Raw genomic sequence first — 20439 nt, 5'->3', positions numbered from 1 at the left:
CGCCATCCATATTGAAAACAAATGACTAGTATGACTAAGTTGTTGTACGGGGGGCAAACATACTCTTGGGTCCATTTTTGTTTTGTTTGTATTTTTAAATTCTTGAGTAACAAAATACTAGAGGTAAGTTGGTCAAAATGGAAATTTGAAATAGGTCTTAACGCCACAAATAATACTTTAGAACCAACACAGGAATATTATCGTTATTAGAAGAACACGTTTCTTCTATTTAAATGGTAACTGATGTAAAAAAAAATTTAAAAAAAAATCACACATTTCAAATGTTGAAGTCCCTCACCATGACCCTGTTTTGAAGTTAATACTTTAGTCTGCCCGTCTGAAATGAAATCCCCGCGAACGATAGGTTACGAGAGCATAGTCCATAATGGCACAATAATGGCTTCACTCCTCCATCCTGCTGTAATCACACCCCACTTTCACGTCCCTTTGAGGTGGAGACTTCCAGGTTTGATGGCACGCGGTTAAATAAACATTTTTTAAATAGTCCCAGCCAATCACAATAAGCCACAGCAGCGAAGGAAAAGCTTCTGCTGTGACTGGGGGGGGCGGGGGGGGGACATGCAGTGAATACAAATTTCAAACTCTGTAGTCGTGAAATTCAGATATTAAATATTTATTGTAAAAAAATAAAAACATTACATACATAGGAGTGCTGAAGGTGAACTGCTACACTTAGGTAATGTAACCAGCAATCACTGCCACTCCAATGAACATGTCATACAAACTGCTGTAGGACTTTAAGACAAAGTAAACACACAAACAAAGGTTGGAAAAGGTTGTAGCTGATGGGGTAAACAAATGTTTGACATCACTGGTCAACACGATGAGAAACTGCTGTGCAGGCCTGAAATACACAAACCATCTCCTCCTAACGTTATAAAAGTCACAGCAGTAAAGCGGAGAAGATGAAGTCACACAGAGAACAAAAACCACACAATCACTGACGTGCAGCAGCAGCGTTTCATCGTCACACCAACATGATGTCAACACAAGACCATATAGCAAACGCAGTACAAAACCTTTATCTGGACAGTAGACATGCAGTTGTGTGGGATCAACCCAGAGTGGCACATGTGATGCTAAACGCAGACAAAGCTGTAGTAGCTTAATGGCAACAGTTTTGGAAATCAACTTGACTCACTGTTGTCATGAACCAGCACAGAAACATCTCAAACATTTCAAGTGTCAGATAAAGACATTTATAGATACATTTGAGGCACTGAAGTCAAGAAGACACATTTACACCGATCACCATCAGTCACAATATTATAAAATAATTATATAGAACTTACTTTAAAAATATTAATAAGATATTAGTGTTATATAGATACTGGTATTAGGGAATGTTTTGGACGAAAAACAAAGTCCAGCTTTAATTCAAGTCCATTCACCACTTATGACGACAAATAAATTATTGAGGCTGGACAGAAATCCTGTGGCAAAATCATCACTTCATTGCCCTCCGTTTGGAAAATCCTGCTGGGTGGAGAAAATCCAGGTGGGGGGAGGAGCATGTAGATCATGGCTATTGCACTCGACATCCAGGCATGGCTTTCAGAAGCATTTCCTGAGGACTATTTGTGGTCCATACTCTTGATACTCCTCCATACTGATCCAAGCGGAGCAAAAGCTCTGCATCGTCGCCAGCACAGCCCCTCCTTTCCACACTGAGAAGTCTCTGTCTGCTTGGCTGCTGACGCACACCCTCCTCAGATTACCGCCGGGGACCAGAGCTTCGAGTTCAGATTGGAGTCTCTCAGGCAGGCCTTCCAGCAGCGTGTTCCCACCTTCACCAGAACAGAGGATTTGATTAAGTGCTGTGATGGCTTTAAAATCCAGACGGCATAATAAAACACCACCAACATCTGAAGTGATATTTCATCCAAAACTCAAGTGGCATAATTTCCCAGTCTGTCTGTAATAACTCAAAAACACCAAAAGGAGGAAAGATTATGTCACAACAGGAAAGAGGATAGGATTAAAGGTTCTATAAATTCATACCCGACAGAACAACATTTTCCAGCAGACAGCGCCGCAAGTCAATGTCTGAGCCGAGGACGGACTTGTAGACGGACTCATGCATCCCACAATGGTCTCGTCCAATCAGCTCAGGCTTGAAGAGAATCTCAGGGGCCCTTTAGAAGCAGAAAGAAAAGTCTGTTTAAACTTGTACAGTACATCAGTGATCACCAACTAGACAAGATCTTCCCTCTGGCCTGCAGGAGCATTTATAATCCAGACCTTTTAAAGATTCAAGTACACATAGATTATTAATAGAACAATGGTGTGGCAGAATGACGCAAACAGACATCACACAAACCATAAACATCTTTACCTTCATGCTATCAAGTATGAGATAAACAAACATGGCAACCTGATCAGGAAAATATTAACCCTTGAACCAAATCCGTAATGATGAAGTGTAAAAATCACTTCAGTGTTATGCAACTTTCTGGGAAGAACCAGTTGACATTGATCCCACATGTTGAGGTACATTGGTCAACTTAGTCTGATGTCAAACTATGAAGTTACATGGCATTTCCATGTGACTGTATAGTATCAGACCACTTCTCCACTCAAGTTTAAATCTAGGATCAAATCTACTCATTAGTAAAATATATACCAAAAATGTTCCTTTTGGAAAATATCCGACCCTTGGTCAAAAAGTCCTCTACTAGATTCCCCTCCCTTCATTAGGATGATAAAAGTAGTAAAACCTGCAGTGTTTAGGCCTAAGGTATGTCATTATTTAAAGAAGTCTCAAAGTTAAATAGATTGTGACCCCAACAGACTACCCCACAGAGACCAGTTGACAGCGCAATGTCATCTAAATAAACCCAATTTTCTTCAACTTGAGCAAGTTATTGTGTACATTATGTGTGTGGAAAATCTTGTCGTTTACCTTTTTTGTCTAGTTTGACTCAGATACCGTCTTGGTACAGAAACATGCCAACATGGGTCATAAAATCACTTAGTTTACATGAAGTTGTTTATGGCTTTAAATCAGCCGTTTTACTCGGTCACCTTCATCAGTAATAGTAATAGTGTTAGTGGCGTATCTGGTGAGTAATACTGTCATCATGGCAAAAGTGCCGAAAGAGGCTTGTGATTGTCAAGTGGTGCCAGAATGTTGTTAGGCAGGATAGACCAGCCATTCATCGGGCTGGAGGCCAAGTACAGGAATTCAGTGAAGACAGATATAGTGGAAGATGAGGCAGAAAGAAAGTCGTTAAGAGTTAATTGAAAGGTTTACTCAGGCTCTTGCGCTTGAGGGACGATGAAGGTTTATCACCAGGAAACAGAAGGACTCTGTGGGGGAGTGATTAGTGGCAAGATTGTGTGAGGGGGAAAAAAATAATCATTAGGAGGATATAAGAAAGAAGGACTACAATTAAAAGGATCATCTATGACTCTCCAAGCTGGTCAATCATATCAAGTATTCATCGGTCAATCAGTATATTACCTGAATCTCTCAGTGTCGAGGGTGACAGTTTGGCCATCTGGCATGGTGAAACTGTTTGACGGTCCGCCTTGAGCCATCGAGCTTTTGTAGTCCAGAGCCACACAGCAGCACTTTTCCTTCATCTCACGCACAATCTCCAGCTCGGCACTGGTGTTCAGAGACAACCCCTGCTCTTGGAGAAGCTGCAGGCATAAACCACCCAAAAAAAGAAAAGTGTCAAAGAGCATGTGGCCAAACACCCAGAAGCATCAATGTCTCTTGTATGAAGGGCAAACATGAAAAGAAATCATCATTAATGCATGCAAAATCTATGTTGAAGTTAATATACAATCGTCACAATCCTGCCCACATTCATTTATAGCTCACTTCGTTCTATAGATAATACTTTTCAAAAGTTATTTTCTGTGGTAAATGCAGGTACATTCGTTTTCTTCAATAATAACATTTGTCTTCAGTACCTTTCGAAGATGCAAGGTGACGTCACGACCTGCCAGAGGCAAGCGTTGTATTGCATGAGGTAGAGAATATCCATCAAACACTGGCACGCTGTGGCTAACTCCATCTCCAGACTCAAGTACGACACCTGATTGGTACAAGTGTTTTCAAGTTAAAGGGAGTATTCGCATGAAAACCAGCTGCAGTATTACCAGTGCATCGCCCTGTTGAGTAGAGTGCCAAGACCGACTGCATGGCCATGTAGCAGTAGGGAACATTGAGAGACTCAAACATAACTTCCACGGTCCGCTGTCGGTTGTTCAAAGGGTTCATGGCTGGTTCGGTAAGCATGACAGGATGATCTTCAGGATCCACTCGCAATTGTTGGAAAGCATGATGCCAAATCTGAAAGAATTTTTTTTTTCAATACATTGAGTACATGAGTATGTATAAATATACACAAGTGGACAATGTAGTTGATATACTTCTGTTAATAAAAGAAAAGCCAACAACCATTAAATAAACAACTGTGTAATTACATGGAGGCTTGAACCTGTGCAGGAAGATTGGTCTCGGAAGGGTTTTTTTGCAACAGGATAATCGTTCAAAATGCACATCTAAAAACACCCAAGGATGGCTAAGAGCAAAATATTAGACTATTCTGAAGTAAGCCCTTATGTGGAATTAGCCTGTGACATTTTAGTTATACAAAGCAGATCCTTGTGCCACAGAAAGTGCCTCAAAGAGTTATACATGAGGTAGAACACAGAGGACACACAAATTAACAGTTTTTTATGCATTTAGTAAAGACGTAGAGGGAATTTCCATCAACCACATGATAAAACTACTGAGGCAGATGAACACCTCAGTAAAACAGTTAAAGCCATTTAATTCTCAACCTACTGATATGAAAACGATGAAGAAATGACTTCAAAGAGCACTCGAGGTAAAAAAATAAATGATTAACATGACAAAAATAAAAAAGGAAACAAGAATAAAACATGATGTTATAATATTCATTTTTGTGGTCAAAAATAACAGATCACATAACAGGCCAAGTCACTAAAATCAACAAAAAAACAAATTATGTTTGAGAGAATAATCTTGACACCCCGTTTTAAGAATTTCAACAGAAATCCACAATCTTTGTGTCAGCGGTGAAACCTTCAAAAATCAAAACTGGTAAATGCTAATGTAATCTCACCTTCTCCATTTCATCCCAGTTGCAGACGATCCCATTCTTCACAGGGTGCCTCAGAGCAAGGACGCCCCTCATGTGTTGAGCCTCATGACCAATATAAGTATCCCTTTCAAAGCTCCCGTTCATTACCTCCTTCAAAGAAACGCATGCAATGTCAAAAAAGGTAAGGTTGGAAATTTGGAGGGCAAATTCAAAAATACATTTTAGCCCTTACCTCATATTTTGGCTGCCCGATAATAGTAGGGAATATGACACTTGGCAGGTCTTGATTGGCTAGTCCTGCCTTTACCAAGCCAGATCCTGTGTCCAGAACTATAGGACTGCTATACTCGGACATCTGTCAAAATGTTACAGAAAAAGATTTTGATCGTTATAAGGAAATGTAAAATACCTCACTCTTGAAACAACATAAGGTTTTTGGTAAACATTCGCTTTAATGGGATGGCAGTATAAAGTAAACTACAAATTTCCCGATATTAATGCTACATTGTAATAAACTTGAATTCCACAATTGAAACCATAAGCGATAGCGACTGGTTGTTTATGAGACTGCAGAAGCTTAAACATGTTAAAAGTTCAAGCTAGCAAAGCTTTGTCCCCGATTCTCTTATTATTCTTCTGTTGATGACTTTATAAAAAACACTTCTGCCAACGTTTATTCCTCAATTTGGCTACCCAAAGGAAATCGTAATTATTATTTCCAACAATCAATAACTTATGTGGTCCCTTTAATACACTTTGATAGGATGGAACCAATCACGACCCAAAACAGAACTTGCCATAATTAAACTCAGTCATATTTAGAGTTTTGTTAAATTGGGTGTGTGACATGGCGTGTGTGACACGGTGTGTATGAGCACCGAAAACAGTGTTGTTTTTCCATGTCTAGTTAGCACAGCTCATGTCTGCTCTGCTGCCATTATGGTACAGGGACTTATACCTAGACTTGCACTGGAAGTTGCAACAATGAGTTTTTGTGTTACTCCGATCTAGGTTTTTTTCTCCTTCAAAAGACTAGGGGGATAGGCTTATCTGGATGATCAAAATTAAATGCCAGTAAGGCTTTTGAGAATGTTTACTTGTTCCATGAGAGTTTGATTTTGTACCTGTAAACCCTTTAGAAAGATTTTTCTCCAAATGTTACATAAAACAAAGACGAAAAAATTCAATACCGTTGTTGTACGCACGTCCAACAGTGCTTGAGACACTCCAGATCCAACAGGGGGCAACTTCATGAGCTCCAGCACTTCATAGCCATTCTGTAGGTCTCCAGCAGGCATTTTTCCATCATCTTGACCAAACTCCATTTTGACCTTTTCATTCAGGGACTCATCTAGGTTAACTAAACTATCGAATGTACCGTCAATAGATTTAACAAAACCATCTGCAGATTCCACATTGTCCACTTGCTGACCTGCAGAGTTGTTGTTGTTGTTGTTAATCAGTTCATTTGGATTTAGAACAAACTCCAGATCAGCCCCTGATGTCAAACTTGAGAGCTCTGTCTGGTAAGCGTGACCTTCTTCTACTGTTCTGTGAAGAACTAGTGACTGTAGGTCACCATGAAGTTTTTCTTGAATTCCCCCACTTCCAGGAACTGGATTTCTTCTTGGCATTGGTACCGGAGGAGTGACAGGGGTCTCTGCTGTTCCAAAAGCACCATCATCAGGATGCTGTGAACTGAGGTTATCATCTGAGCAGCACTCATCAGCCACTATCCCATGATGCATGTTCTTCTCACAGTCTTTGAACTCTAGCAGAGTAAGAGAGCTGTGCACTGTTTCAGGGCAATTTATAGCGTTTACTTCGGACTCAAAATCATCATTAACAGCGGTTAGAGTTCTTATTATTATCACTCCACTTTTACACCTGGTGTCAGGCAAAATGGGTGAATCTGAACTGTAATTTGTACCACTGGGTTCTGGTTCCAATTTGTCCTGAGGCAGAATTCTTTCTAGCAAAGGTCCCTCTGTGTCAGAGTTTGAAGTTGTTGGAATAAAAACCATCTCAGTGTCTGTTAGATCATAATCTGCACACCCATCCTGATCAACAGTCCTATGTAAAGTGTCAGGACTTCCTTCTGCTTCAGCCACTTCAGACTCACTTGCATCAAGTTCAGGAGGATTTTTCCCTTTTTTTGTCGATGAATGTTTACTCACGGACATTAGCAAGTCACAAAGGGCCCGATCTTCAGAACTTCCAGTCAAAGTCTTCTCCATTATGGAAAGCTTGACCACTTTACTGGCTGTGGTCTTGTGCTCAGCTTTTAAACTGCTCTCCAACATTTCTACCTCACGTTTCTCTTTCTGCAGCCGTTCTCGAAAGGCCTCCCTCTCTTTTTTCATAACTGACGATCGTCTTAAAATTGAAGTTTCATATTCTAATGATTGAATGTTCACGTTTTCTTCACTTTGTCTGAATTTGTTGAGTTTTACGTTCTCCTCCATAATTTGATCATCCAGATCATGAACCTTTTTAAGCTCCATCAACAAGTCTGGGGTCATGGTTTCTCCAGCCGATTTCATCTTTAATGTAAGAGATTCTTCAGAAGATCTGGATGCTGGATCATAGACTCCTTCAAGCGAGAGAACACCAGCATCGGCCAAATCACTAGAGGAAATCTAAAGAGAATAAAGAAGAAAAAAAAAAATGTTTTGTTAACATTGCTAGATTATTAAATAGTCAAAACTTTCTGTTTATCAACATAAGGTGTATGGATATCAACTTTCATTTATAGGTGACTCACAATAGAAAAATATTTTGTGAAATAGTAAGTCCTTTACTAGTTATTGATTGGCACAATTTGAGTCAGGGCACTTACTATAGCCATCCTCTCTTCAGAATCCCATGCAGGCCAATGATTCTCTTCTGACCTCACCAGAGCATCAAGCAGAGCCTCCTGAACCAAAACACTTTCTTCCTCCTGTTCAATTAGGTTTAAAAAAAGAAAGAAAAATATAGTTTTAACTACCCTTTGTATTGGATAAAATGAGGGGGACAGAGCAAGTGTAGTTGGATTCAAAATTGGGTTGCATTCAGAGTTGAAACCTTGAAAATATACAAATAAAAAAAATGGGGGGAATTCAGCAAAGACCGCAAAATAAACTTTACAAACCTCGAGTATTTCCTGAGCACTGCCCAGGATCTTCTCCACTTCTTTCAATTCTTCCTGCTCCTTTATGTCCCAGTTTTGTAAAGAGAAATCTACCACACTAAAACAAAACAAAGTTTTCTAAATTTGTTATATATACACAAATTACTTACATTACCTTTCAGTCAGATCAGGACTCTGATTGTGAAGATCATAGGAATCCCACAGAAGAGTAGGAAAACCCTCTGTGCTGCAGCCAGAGTGGTCTGGTCCATCTGTGATGGTGCTGGAGAGGACTTTGTGTATGGGACTCAGTGGAAAATCCTCTAGACTGCTCTGTGTTTGAAGGATCTTTTCTCTGCTTTGAGGCCCTCTGCCACATGTGTTGCTCATGAGTTCATTTTCAATAGTTTCGTCTTTGGCAGATGAAGGCTCCGAGGGAATGTCCAACTGTAGGTCTACTTGAAGAGGTGTGGCATTCTGGATATTTGTGGCTGTGTGAGAGTTCTCCAGATTATCCAAGGGCAGGCTGAGCCAGGGATTACTCAAAGGGGCTGCTGCGCAGTTTACTTCATACTTCAAGTCAAGGGAATCTGTCACTTTAGGCATGATCTGAATGCTAGCTCTGGAGGGGTTTTCCACAGTCATCAACTTCTCTTGAGGATCGCTTTGGTGGTCTTGGGGATGCCTTATACAAGGCTTCCGATCTTCCGCAGAAGGGTCTTCCGTAACTTCATGTGGTTCAAGTTGAAGGAACCTGGGTCGTCCCGAGTTAAATGAACTAACAGACATTTTGCCTTGAGCCAATACTGTACCAGATTGTATTGTGGATGTGCCCAAGTTATTCCCTTCCCTAGATGACTCACTTTTAATTCCGAAATCAGAGAACGATGGATCTGGATATGCCCCCTTTGGTGAGGACTTGTTTCGCAGAAGCTCATACTGCCACTTTAAGGCAAGCTGGAGGTGAACGACCTCCACAGGTCCGGAAGCAATAAGGAGCTTCCTCAGTGTTTTACAACTAGATGAAGGAAGAACAACAATGTTAAGTGGAGGATGTGGCAGACATTCTTAAACCTCACTAATTTATTAAGGTTAGGAGAAATCATTTTTGCATGGTCAGGTCTGTAAAAATTGACCAAAAACATCAAAGTGATCTCACCGCTGGGACATGAGTTTGCCAGAATGTTGAAAGTAATGATCTGGGATAGTGTTTGACAGGTGAGCCAGATGAACCAGTTCTTCCAGTTCTGGCGGAGGATACTTCTTCAGAAAACTTGATAGTCTCTGCCTCCACACTGGCAAAGTACCACTGACTTTGTCCTTCTGCAGTCTGGACACACAGCCACCATTTGCGCTAGCCAGAAGTTCGTGAAGAAAGTTCTCACAGAGTACCAGAGTATGCCAGCGACTGGCCTGAAGAAAGTGAGAAAGAAATGTTAAAAATGGACATTGCGCCAATAATTTGTCATCTGATCACCAATTAACGAATCAGTTAAAATATTGTGAATATGAAGCAAAGAGGAATGAAATCTAGTTGAGGCAGGATTGAATGAAACCTCTTTAATCCAGGATAATAATAATAAACCTGGATTTTGCTTTTTTGAGCTAGTGGATATCTGGTGCATCGCAAAGTTCGACAAGTGATTGGAATCTTGAATGCATTACAACATCGTGTGGACATGACCCCCGACTGAAGTGTTGACGAAGCATGGTCGTAAACTGGACACCGTCCTTGCTCAGAATGACCTTGACCGTACCATCTTGGAGCGGATGTGAGCTCGGCTTGATGTGTAATTCGGACATTTGGAATCAACAGAGAGACCAGTGAAAAGACTCAAGGTTGTGGAAAATTTCAGCCTGTCCTCCAAACAAAGCTTTATCTCGATATGAACTCCCCTAGTCTGGCCTTAGCACTGACCATTCCTTCCCATTTGTCTCGCTCTGTGAGTGCTTCTGTGTTAAGAGGTGCATTTTTTTGTGTCCCTGCACTGCTGCCGCTTCAGGAGCAGAGCAGGGATAACCGTTTTTCTCCACCATGACCCCACCTTTTCTAATGCGATTCAAGTGCAAGACAAGTTTTTGTTCATGGCTGCCTCTTTGATTGTCTCACGTTTTTGCACAGCACCACATGTGAATTTCTCTGTGGGATTTCTCTATGGAGATTAATGAAGTACATTTGATTGATGGATTGATTGTGGAGAACTTTGGGGACAAAGTGTGTTTGGTGGATAAAAAAATTGAAATAACTAAAGTGTCAGGTCAACCTGAAAATACCTTGTTGTAGAAGCGATGGTATTCAGTTACAGTCTTCAGTGTTTGGAGAATGGCATGGACAGTTGAGTGCAGTTTCTCCTTCAGCCTCTCCAGGTCCAGAACCCAAACCTCTCGAGCGTAAAACTCAAATAGCATCTCACTCAATGTGTGGATCACATCTTCTGCACGACGTACAAGGGTCTGGAAAGATAAATCAATTGGTTAAAGCATGATGGCACATATTGTGGCAAAACTTTAAAAACTAAACTTTACCAGTGCAGGAGAGTAAAGTGACGTCTCAAAGTCTGAAACCAATTTGCTAGCCTTCTCTGGATCCTTTGAAATTTCCATCTTATACGGCTGGAGTTTCTTTTGGAGGAAGATTTCAATCAGCTCAGTGACCTGGAAACGCACAGATCATATGCTTAAGACATTTGAAAATAAATAGAATGAAGAAGCTTTTGTACAGGCTTCTTTTCATTTAACTCATGCTAGAACTTTAACACCATTATGGGGCGTCATAGCTCAGATGGTAGAGTGGTTGCCTGCAGTCCAAAAGGTTGCAGGTTCAATCCCAGCTCCAGACAAGCTTGTGACATTGTGTCCCTGAGCAAGACACTTTGCCCTGATTGCTCCTGATGGCAGATTCGGCGCCATGTGGTGCAGCCTACTCCCATCAGTATGTGTGAATGGCTGTCAAAGCGCTTTGTGACCCTGGTCTAGAAAGGCGCTATATAAATAGAGATTATTATTATACTAAACTAAACTTATTAAATGCTCAACTCTGGAATTTCAACGGAATGCAAACAGTTTTATCCTTTACTCCCAAGCCAAGATTTTAAATTAATTTGTGCCAATTATTGTTTTGAGACGGTTGAAAGTACTTCTGTGTTAAACATAACACCATTGATTTGACCTGAAACTGTAGTAAATGGATTATTTATGTCATTTTTTATTGCAAATGTTTTCCCAGTGCTCTGACAAGAGTCCCCTTCCCAGTCGTACCTGTAGAGCATCTTCTCGAAGCTGGAACACATTGAGCTGCAGACGGGCTTTCATAAAAGCCTGCTGCCACAGCTGCTCCACCTTCTCCAAAGCTGACACGATCCTGCAAAATGCTAATGTTACTCAATGTCTCCTGTAGAAGAGTAACCTTTTAAATAAACCCAATAGAATAGAATTACAGATTTAATCAGAAGGCTTACATTCCCCTTAAAAAGCCACATCTAGATGAAGATGTGTAGTTTTACAGGATAAAATAAGTTAAGTTTGTGTTAATTGTTGCTGGAATATATAGCGTTGATATCGATAAAATAACATTTTTTATACAAAAATGGTTGAATTAGAGGGGTAAATATCCAGACATATACAATATTCAGATTTTAATCTACCCAAGTTATAAAATAATTGTGGCAGTAAACACCATATGGCACTTGTTTCGATTATACACTGCTCCAAAAAAATAAAGTGAACACTTGCACACAATGCAACTCGAAGTCAATCACACTTCTGAGAATTCAAACTGTCCACTTAGGAAGCAACACTGATTAACAATCAATTTCACATGCCGTTGTGCAAATGGAATAGACAACAGATGGAAGTTATAGGCGATTAGAAAGACACCCCCAATAAGGATGGTACGAGGGCCCGACGTCCACAGGTGGGGTTTGTGCTTACAGCCCAACATGGTGCAAGATGTTTGGCATTTGCCAGAGAACACCAAGATTGGCAAATTTACCGTCCTGTGCTCTTCACAGATGAACGCAGATTTACACTGAGCACATGTGACAGAGTCTGGACGCATTCACCACAGACTGTCCAGGAGTTGGCGGATGCTTTAGTCCAGGTCTAGGAGGAGATCCCTCAGGAGAACATCTGCTACCTCATCCTGAGCATGTCCAGGTGTTGTAGGGAGATAACACAGGCACATGGAGGTCACAAAAATGACTAATCCTCATTTTGACTCTTTTTAAGGACATTACATGAAAGTGGAATCAGCCTGTAGTGCGTTTTTCCAATTAAATTATAAGTGCTCATGACCTCTATGGTTAATAAATTTAATTTCCATTGATAATTTTGTCTAAGTTTGTTTTTAGCACATTCAACTACGTAAAGAACAAAGCATTTAATAAGAATATATTTCAGTCATTCAGATCCAGGATATGTTGTTCTAGGGTTCCCTTTTTTTTTTTTGAACAGTGTATATCAGAATGTCATACCTGTTTTGGTTCTGGAGCATATCAAAGGAGGTTTGAGTGAAGAGTGCAGTCCCAGCCATGGCCTGGTAGCACTGCTTCTTTTCTGGGTGACGCAACTTCTCCAACACATTCTCACAGTGCGTAAGGAGATTATCCAGGCCCAACTCCCTGAGGGGAACAACAACCAAAATCAATTGGTGCACAATTTGGTCCTAAAAAAAATATTCTCTCCCACTTAATGATCTTTCTAAAACGGTTTTGTAATTGCTGTAATGCTTGCAAATTTAAATATTCACCTTAAGCACCAATATCCCCTTACATTATTTTACACAATAAATGTATACGTTTTAACCTGCTTAATAGCATAATTTTCTTGAGTCATTTTTAAAGATGCAGCGATAGGAACTATATCATTTGAATTAATTTTGGAGTCAGGCCCTATATAGAAGTCCAACACATCTTTGGTTTCCCAGGGCATCTCTATTAACAGCCCCCGGGGGGAGGGGAGACATCCCTACATATCATACTATACAATTTAGATTGTAACATGTGTAAAGTAATTTTTAAATCAGTTACTTGGATAATTTTTTTATAAATGCTAGGGAAAGCCATTATGCATCGTCAATTTTTTTTTCATTATTGCCTACATAAGTGATGCCTCGTTAGATAGAATATGCAAGATAATGAAAAAAATTATCCATAAAAGTGATATAGTGTACGTTTCATTTTTGGTAACAAGAACAGCATTTTAAAGTAGGAAGTAGTCCTGAACTTATAGTTCCGATATCATCTAGAAAGTAAAAATAATAGTATAAATGATTAAATAAATAACAATTAAAAAAATAACGCTATAGAAAAATGTTGTCTCTCATACAGTACATGTGGTCAAACCGGTCATACTAACATTATGCAAATCAGACGTACCCCTTTAAACAACCTGAACCATAATTCATTTTGCTCCATTTTGACAGGTTTGCTAAACTGGAGGACTGCATTTCCTAGATGGCCACAACCGCAGAATGACTTCAAAACCATTGTTCAGTAACAAACGGCTGAAATCACAGATATTACACTATGAATGCTAAAGATAATTTGAATTATTATTATTTTTTTTTTAAATCAATACTCCCATTATCTGTATTTGTAAAATGTTGCAGTACATTTATTAAAACATTTTTGCATTTGAGCTTATATTTTTATTGTTGTTGAGAGCAGCATTCATTTTTTTTCTGATAGATTTCTAAACACTTTCACATTCCATTTTCTGGATGATAATCTGGATGAGTCAGAGGTGGAATAGTTCAATATTTCCATCACAAAACTTCTTCAACTCAGATGGCGAGCAGCTGGCAGACCTCCTTATCTTGAAAGTGTGCGTTAATAAAGGTTGTGCCATCAACTTGCTGGTGATGGACAGTCGGTAACAGTCATTGGGAAAATCTTGGAAAGGTTTCAAGGATCTGTAAGACCATATGGGCCCGAAGCCAGTTCCAATGAAATCCCCGGTCCACTATATGGTCGTTTGTCTTGAGATCAAATAATGGGATTAACAATTTATATCTTACAAAATGCCTTGGATGACAGACCGGCGTCCTGTCAAGGGTTTCCCTGCCTCTCGCCCAAAAGAAACTGGGATAGACTATAGGCCCTGCGATCCCAATAAGGGAACAAGCGGCACAGAAAATAAATAAATTTAAGAATGACACTATATCCTGGTAATTATACTACAGAATAAAACCATCATAAAATAAACTCAAATCCGTCAACTCAGTCTTGACTTTTGTCAATTTTGACAGCTAACAAAACTAGTGTTGAATACGTTTCAACTTGCCTCCTGAGCTGCTCAAAAATCGACTCATTGGTGAAGCAGAAGTTTTGTAGCTCAGTAAAGTTGGAGGGCAGGGGCAGTCTGGACAAAGCCTGGAGCCTGGAGATATATCTTGGTAACTTGAGGACAACAGAAACAAACTCCTGGTCAAATCCATGAATTTCCTGCAAAAAGAAAACAAAAAACATTTGTAATCCTATTCAAGGAAAACAAGCAAACACTTATACTTGTCAAACAACAGATTGAACAAGTTGAAGGGAATAACAAATCCTTTTATCTTTCTATCATCTCCAACCAAAGCTACCATGGCTATATGAGCAAAACAAACTACATTTGATGCCGTTTCAGGACAAATGAATGCAACTTCCACTCATTATTGTCACTAAAAGTGAATTTAGATGTTTGAGTAAGTACATCCTCCTACATGCCTGCAACAAAAAAAATATATAATTACCATGCATTCAGTACAGAATGTTTCTAAAAACAGCCTGTATTTTGTAGCTTGGCATGTAACCAGCATTTCAATGATCACCATTCTTTCCTTTTGAACAAAGGGATAGTTTTTTTTCCTACTCAACTAAACCAGTTCAGCAGCTGCTGCAATATCATTGTGATATAAGCAGACGGAGCGCTGTGTTTTTGTCAGTGGGGTCCAAAATTCCCCACTTGATCATGGTTGAATGTATAATCCACATAGGAAGTAGGGCCTCCTTTCAGTTGCTAATAGGGTCAGCTGATGACGCCAGCCATTTGACCAAGCTTCACCAAGGTAACAAACAATAGACGCCAGCCACTCTAACAGTGATGACGAATGAGCCTTGACAGAAACATTTTGTGGTCAATGAACTGTTCATCATCACAAGAATTAAACATTTGGAAAGAAGAGGGGGTATAAAGAAAATAAAATGCAGGAGTATCACTCTTTAAATCATTCAAAGTAACAATATTTAATCTTGCCGCTCCCATTCCAAATGTGCTTAACAAGTCAGCCTTGAAGTAAAACTGGAATGAAATTGTTATTTAATCATTCACACACAGGTGTACATTTCTAAACATTTTCATTTTATAATATCTAAGGTTGACCATGCAGTAATCGGGCAAATCCATCTTTTTATTTTGTTTGACAATTGCTGATTGTTCACTGATCTGCCAGTTGTGCTAGCCTAACCTAAAACCTGTCATCATTGAAATGGTATTGCCTTGAACAGAGCTACGGAATACAACATTTCATAAATCTTCATAATTTATATTATGCAAACACAAGCATTTAACAACAAAAGAGACTGAACTGATGATCAAGCGCTCACCTTAATGAAAGACACCCAACTGTTGTGACAATAAACAAGGTAGCCTCCAAGAGCTGCGGTCAGTTGACTGCGATCAATGTAGTTGCAGATCTGAGAGACTTCTTTCAGAAGGACTTTCTATAAACAAAAACAAAAAAATTAAAAAGAGTATCCTCATCTCATGCGAGTCTCTGTGTGTGCGTGCGCATTCATTCTTGCCTTGGTAGTTGTGCAGGACCTCGCCAACAGTCGCAGTAGCAGCTTTACCATTTCCTTTTTTCTGGGCTGAATGATGTAAACTGTATGAATAGTTCTCTGCTGGAGCTGAGAGATAAAATGGAAACTGCCAGGTCAGCAGTTTCAAGTAATATCATTTATATTCAATACTTTAATAAACTCTCAGCTTCATACAGTTATAATATAATAACAATTAAAAAAAAAACTTGAATAGTCCATCTATAATTTACCTCATCACTTAAACATCTCTGAGAGTTTATCAACCTTCATTATTACTTGGATTTTTAACATCTTATACCTTTAAAAAGATGTTAAACTATGGCCCCAAATAATAAAATGTTGATTATGAATTAAAAAAATAGAATTTAATATCCACTCCAGTATAAGCATTTCAATGTCATATAAAGTCCAGTTGTTGACGTTTGTTTTTTTATTAAAACTCTTCTTTTCCCTTGTGCTGTTCATTTTAGGGGTCGCTACCTCCTTCATCTAACCCTGTTCTCTGTACCCCCCCCCCACACCAATCAACTTCATATCCTCTTTCACTCTTAATCTTGTAAAATTGACAAAACTGCATACATGGGATTTTTTTTAACAATAGAACAATAACAGAAGGAAATAAACCACATAAACCTGTGTATACTTGTAATAGTAAGAGGGTCATTACAATTTAACTCTAATATGTGCTCCAATCATGCGATTGTCTGGTTACACAAACACTGTTCTAAAAGCTTCTGTTGTGCTGAATGTAGCATCGTACAATGACGACCATCTCCAGCACCAGCTCTCAGATGCTAAGTCAATGTTACATAACTTTATCCTGCAAGGCAGTCACAAGCAAATCCATTCCCTCGACCACATGCTCAAAACTCCTTCTAATGCACTGCAAAGATTGTAGTATAACAAAGTGAGTGGTTATAAACAGCAGGCATATTAAAAAAGTCATCTTCCAGAAGTGTTGCTGCATCAGCAGTGGTCCAACCACAAAATGTCACATGTTCATACCAAAAATGTTTTTAAAAAGGCAGTCTGTGAGCAGTTCTGATTGAACAAGTTCATGAGAAAGGAAAACTCCAAGCAATTTGATTCCCCCTTGCTTTGACCAGCTTTTCTTTTTTTTGTGGCGTTTAAGCAATGGTAATTGTTGGTCATAAACATGTTCAATTGTGAAACAGCAGTCAATTACTTTTAATATATTCCCATGGTTAATATTACTGTGAAAACATTTTACAGTTCTAAAATGAATTGAAGTGTCATCTTTAATGCATGATCATTAAAATTACTATAAAAATGATTTCTGTGTCATGGAAATATCAAACTTAAGTTTTGCCGGAAAAAAAAATATGATATCATAATATAAACGTAGTTATCATCAGTGATTGTCGAAATTAGTTAGACAAAAAAGGGATCATGGAAATTAATATATTACCATTAGTTTCCCTGGAGACATTGTCATAAAATAGAAAATTGTAAGTAAGTAAGCAAGTACATCAACAAGTTTAATTTCAGTTCCATCTACACAGAAGGTCAAGACAAACGTAGTGTTTTGGGAAATCGCAAATACCTCAAGTAGAAGCACCGTCTCTGCAATTAACGTGGTGGAGGTTGCAGAGGCATTCCTTAGGTCGGCCACCACAGACACCAGACCATTTTTGTCTTGCTTCTTCCTGTTAATACATCGGCATTACTAGAATTTAAAAAATGTAGAACTATTCCAACCGTACCAACAGCAGGGTTAGCTTACTTGTGCAAACAAAGGAAGTAATTGACAAAGTCTACCACTTCTTCTTTGCTTATTACAGAGCCAAAATTGTCCTGTTTATCAACCGGGAAGATCACCAACGGGCAGCCGTGTTGATCGAAGGCACCTGTAAAGACCAATAACAAAGCTGCCATTAGTAGTAGGTCGGCTCATCAATGCACCACTTAAAACTCCTTATGTAAATGAATACCTAGAAAATGGAAACCTAATTTTCCAAAGGGATTAATAAAGTCAATCTAATCTAAATTGGACAATTATTAATCTTGATTTGGATTTAAAGGATGGATTTCCACTTTGTCATTGTTTTTTCATTTTATTAATTACTAGGGAACTGCACCATTATTCTTTTTTTCTGTTTATCAAGTTGGCTACACTGCTAGGAGAACTGGCATTGCTTCACCCAATATAAACAGGTGAAAAATCAGCTGGGATAAATGTCACTGATCTACCCCATCATGGAAAATCAAGTGTTTTCTTAAGATCATTAAGATGACATTTGGCAACTTCTCCTTGAAAGATCTCAAGGTACAATATTGAGAAGGCATTACCCTTAATCACATGATGGCAGGAGGGATTTTACATAATTGATCTGTACAAATACAAGAAAAGGTGGGGAAAGAGGGGAGTAAAATATATCAAAAAAGTGAATTTCTGGAATTTTGACCCCATTTCTGAAAGCAAAGTGGAATGGTGTGTTAACAAGCCGTCAGTAAAAAAAAAAGGTCAACAGTGCATGACTAATGGACATGGCAGTAACTAATAAAAAATAATTATAGTCCAGATATATTTAACTATTGCTATTGTAATGTTTTGTAAAGGTCTATTGAAGTAGCTGGCATGAACCGCTACAACCTAGATAAAAGATCAAATAATCTTGTGAAGATATAAAATGATGGTCCATCTTTGACTCTGTGTAGAGTGATCCCTTTGAGGGATCGGCACAAACTGCAGCTGCTCCTTCTGTTATTGTTTATTCATGCTGGTTTGTGAGTGTTGTAACAAACACAAAACGAAAACATACAATGTGTCAAAACATGTGACCAAGATTTTAGACTGAATAACCATTAATGTAATGCGTTTATATTACATTACATGAAAATTATCTTGAATTTTTTACTCTAGATCCATTTTAAAACAGACCCAGATCCCAGGGTTGATACGAGATAAAAACGAATGAATACAATCTTCATTTAATCCCAATCATTAGTCATTTGTTTAATCTTTTAAATGGGTAGAATGTCTGAAGAAAGAGAAAGTTGAAGTGATAAAAAGATATTAGTATAATAAAACAATGCTACTTTTTCACCTACAAATACTGAACCGACTCTTGACGAAACAAATGACATTCATGGCAATTATTTTGAGAGAATTATATGATAAGTAATAACTTTGAGATATTCATAAGGGGATACTTTGAAAAATATGAGAGAATAGTTTTTTATATTCTCAAAAACAGCAAAAAACAAAACAAAAACTCACCAGGGAACAACACAGATCCAGAGCTCAGCACGTGATCCTCCGGCAGCGCTGGGGAGGGAACATACTCCTGTCCCGGGACTTGCACGCCTGAGAACGGGGGAAATGATTTTTTTTTGCTAGTATGCTTCACTTAAGAATGTCTGGCAAAAATCCCACGTATCCTCGGAAAATAACAAGTCTAGCATCTTCATAAAGAGCAGCAGAGACCATTTGTTACACGTACCTGTGACTCGTAAACTCATGTTAAACACCTCGCTTCATGTCCACGTTTGCTTTCGTGTCCTCTGGAAAGCTTTAGTCCGAGTCTTCCGAGTCGCCTCTCTGGTTAACTCAGAAGCGCAGAGGAGAAAACAAACGAGCCAACCGCGTCCGCTCTGTCAGTGTGTCCGCCATGTTGACCATCTCGAGTTAACTCCAGTGTGAGTGATCTGTGCCGCGCGCCTGTGTCCACCTCTCTAATCAGCTGCTGAGAAGGGGGCGGGGCGTCAAGAAAACCTTTAAAAACCGTTTTACTATATCTTATTTTTATATTTCATTTTTTAAATGCTACTGACAGAGTAAGTATTAAGAGGAAAGTTAGTATTTAATTAATGCAATTGGGGTTCAGAAACTTCCCCCATGCCAAAGCCCCTCAAACATCGATTACAAGCCCTAAATCAGACCTGGGCAAAGTGCGGCCCGGGGGCCACATGCGGCCCTTTGACTTTATTTATGCAGCCCTAGTAATGTCAAAGTATGATCATGTAGAAATGGTTTTAATGCATTAACAAATGTATTTTGTATTTAGTATTCAATTTCATTTTCACACAACACTTACCTCCTTTTTGTGTGTATATTAATCCCTTAACACATATTTATTAAGTTAATTGAAGAAATGTTTTGAAAATACAAGAATAAAATTGCAGCTTATTTAGCTTTGAAAAAAAGTCACGGCCTAATGACGCATGTCCTTTTTTTAGGGATTTTTTCGTCTTTTTTTTTTGCTTGACGGCCCCTAACAACATTCACATAATTTAAATGTGGCCCGTGAATAATTTTAATCGCCCACCCCTGCTCTAGATCATGTTCCGACAACAAACAGTTTCTGGTCAGTTTTCTGCAGTTTTGAACAAGAGACATGTCTTTATCAAATACAACACCCAGGTTTCTCAGGCTCAGTTTGACAGGCTGACCTAAGTCACC

The 20439-nt window shown here is 39.0% G+C and overlaps 1 protein-coding gene across 1 annotated transcript; it reads right to left on the bottom strand.

Moving 5' to 3' along the window:
• Positions 1-624: 624 nt before the first annotated feature.
• On the bottom strand, positions 625-19675 carry LOC148062075 (uncharacterized). Its single transcript, XM_087813200.1, has 23 exons — positions 19481-19675; positions 19258-19344; positions 17761-17884; positions 17581-17683; positions 15999-16103; positions 15801-15917; positions 14493-14657; positions 12687-12829; positions 11473-11575; positions 10741-10869; positions 10489-10668; positions 9374-9627; positions 8390-9232; positions 8236-8332; positions 7942-8043; positions 6293-7741; positions 5335-5457; positions 5124-5252; positions 4132-4324; positions 3943-4067; positions 3485-3666; positions 2023-2156; positions 625-1808 (listed from the first exon to the last, which is right to left on the bottom strand). The coding sequence occupies exons 1-23, from the start codon at positions 19497-19499 to the stop codon at positions 1576-1578; spliced, it is 5139 nt and encodes a 1712-aa protein (XP_087669326.1). The 5' UTR covers positions 19500-19675; the 3' UTR covers positions 625-1575.
• Between the last annotated feature and the right edge of the window lie 764 nt (positions 19676-20439).

Source organism: Callionymus lyra, chromosome 17 (genome assembly GCF_982586985.1).
Source record: "Callionymus lyra chromosome 17, fCalLyr1.hap1.1, whole genome shotgun sequence".
NCBI classification, from domain to species: Eukaryota; Metazoa; Chordata; class Actinopteri; order Syngnathiformes; family Callionymidae; genus Callionymus; species Callionymus lyra.
The sequence above is the reverse complement of the archived record's forward strand: the minus strand, read 5'-3'. Positions and strand labels throughout refer to the sequence as shown.

Bases quoted from the DNA above. Each gene is read 5' to 3' on its own strand.
- LOC148062075 (XM_087813200.1), bottom strand. The intron at 2,157-3,484 runs GTAATATACTGA...CTGCTTCTAAAG, and splicing joins CTCGACACTGAGAGATTCAG to GGCCCCTGAGATTCTCTTCA. The intron at 1,809-2,022 runs GTATGAATTTAT...GTTCTGGTGAAG, and splicing joins GGAAAATGTTGTTCTGTCGG to GTGGGAACACGCTGCTGGAA.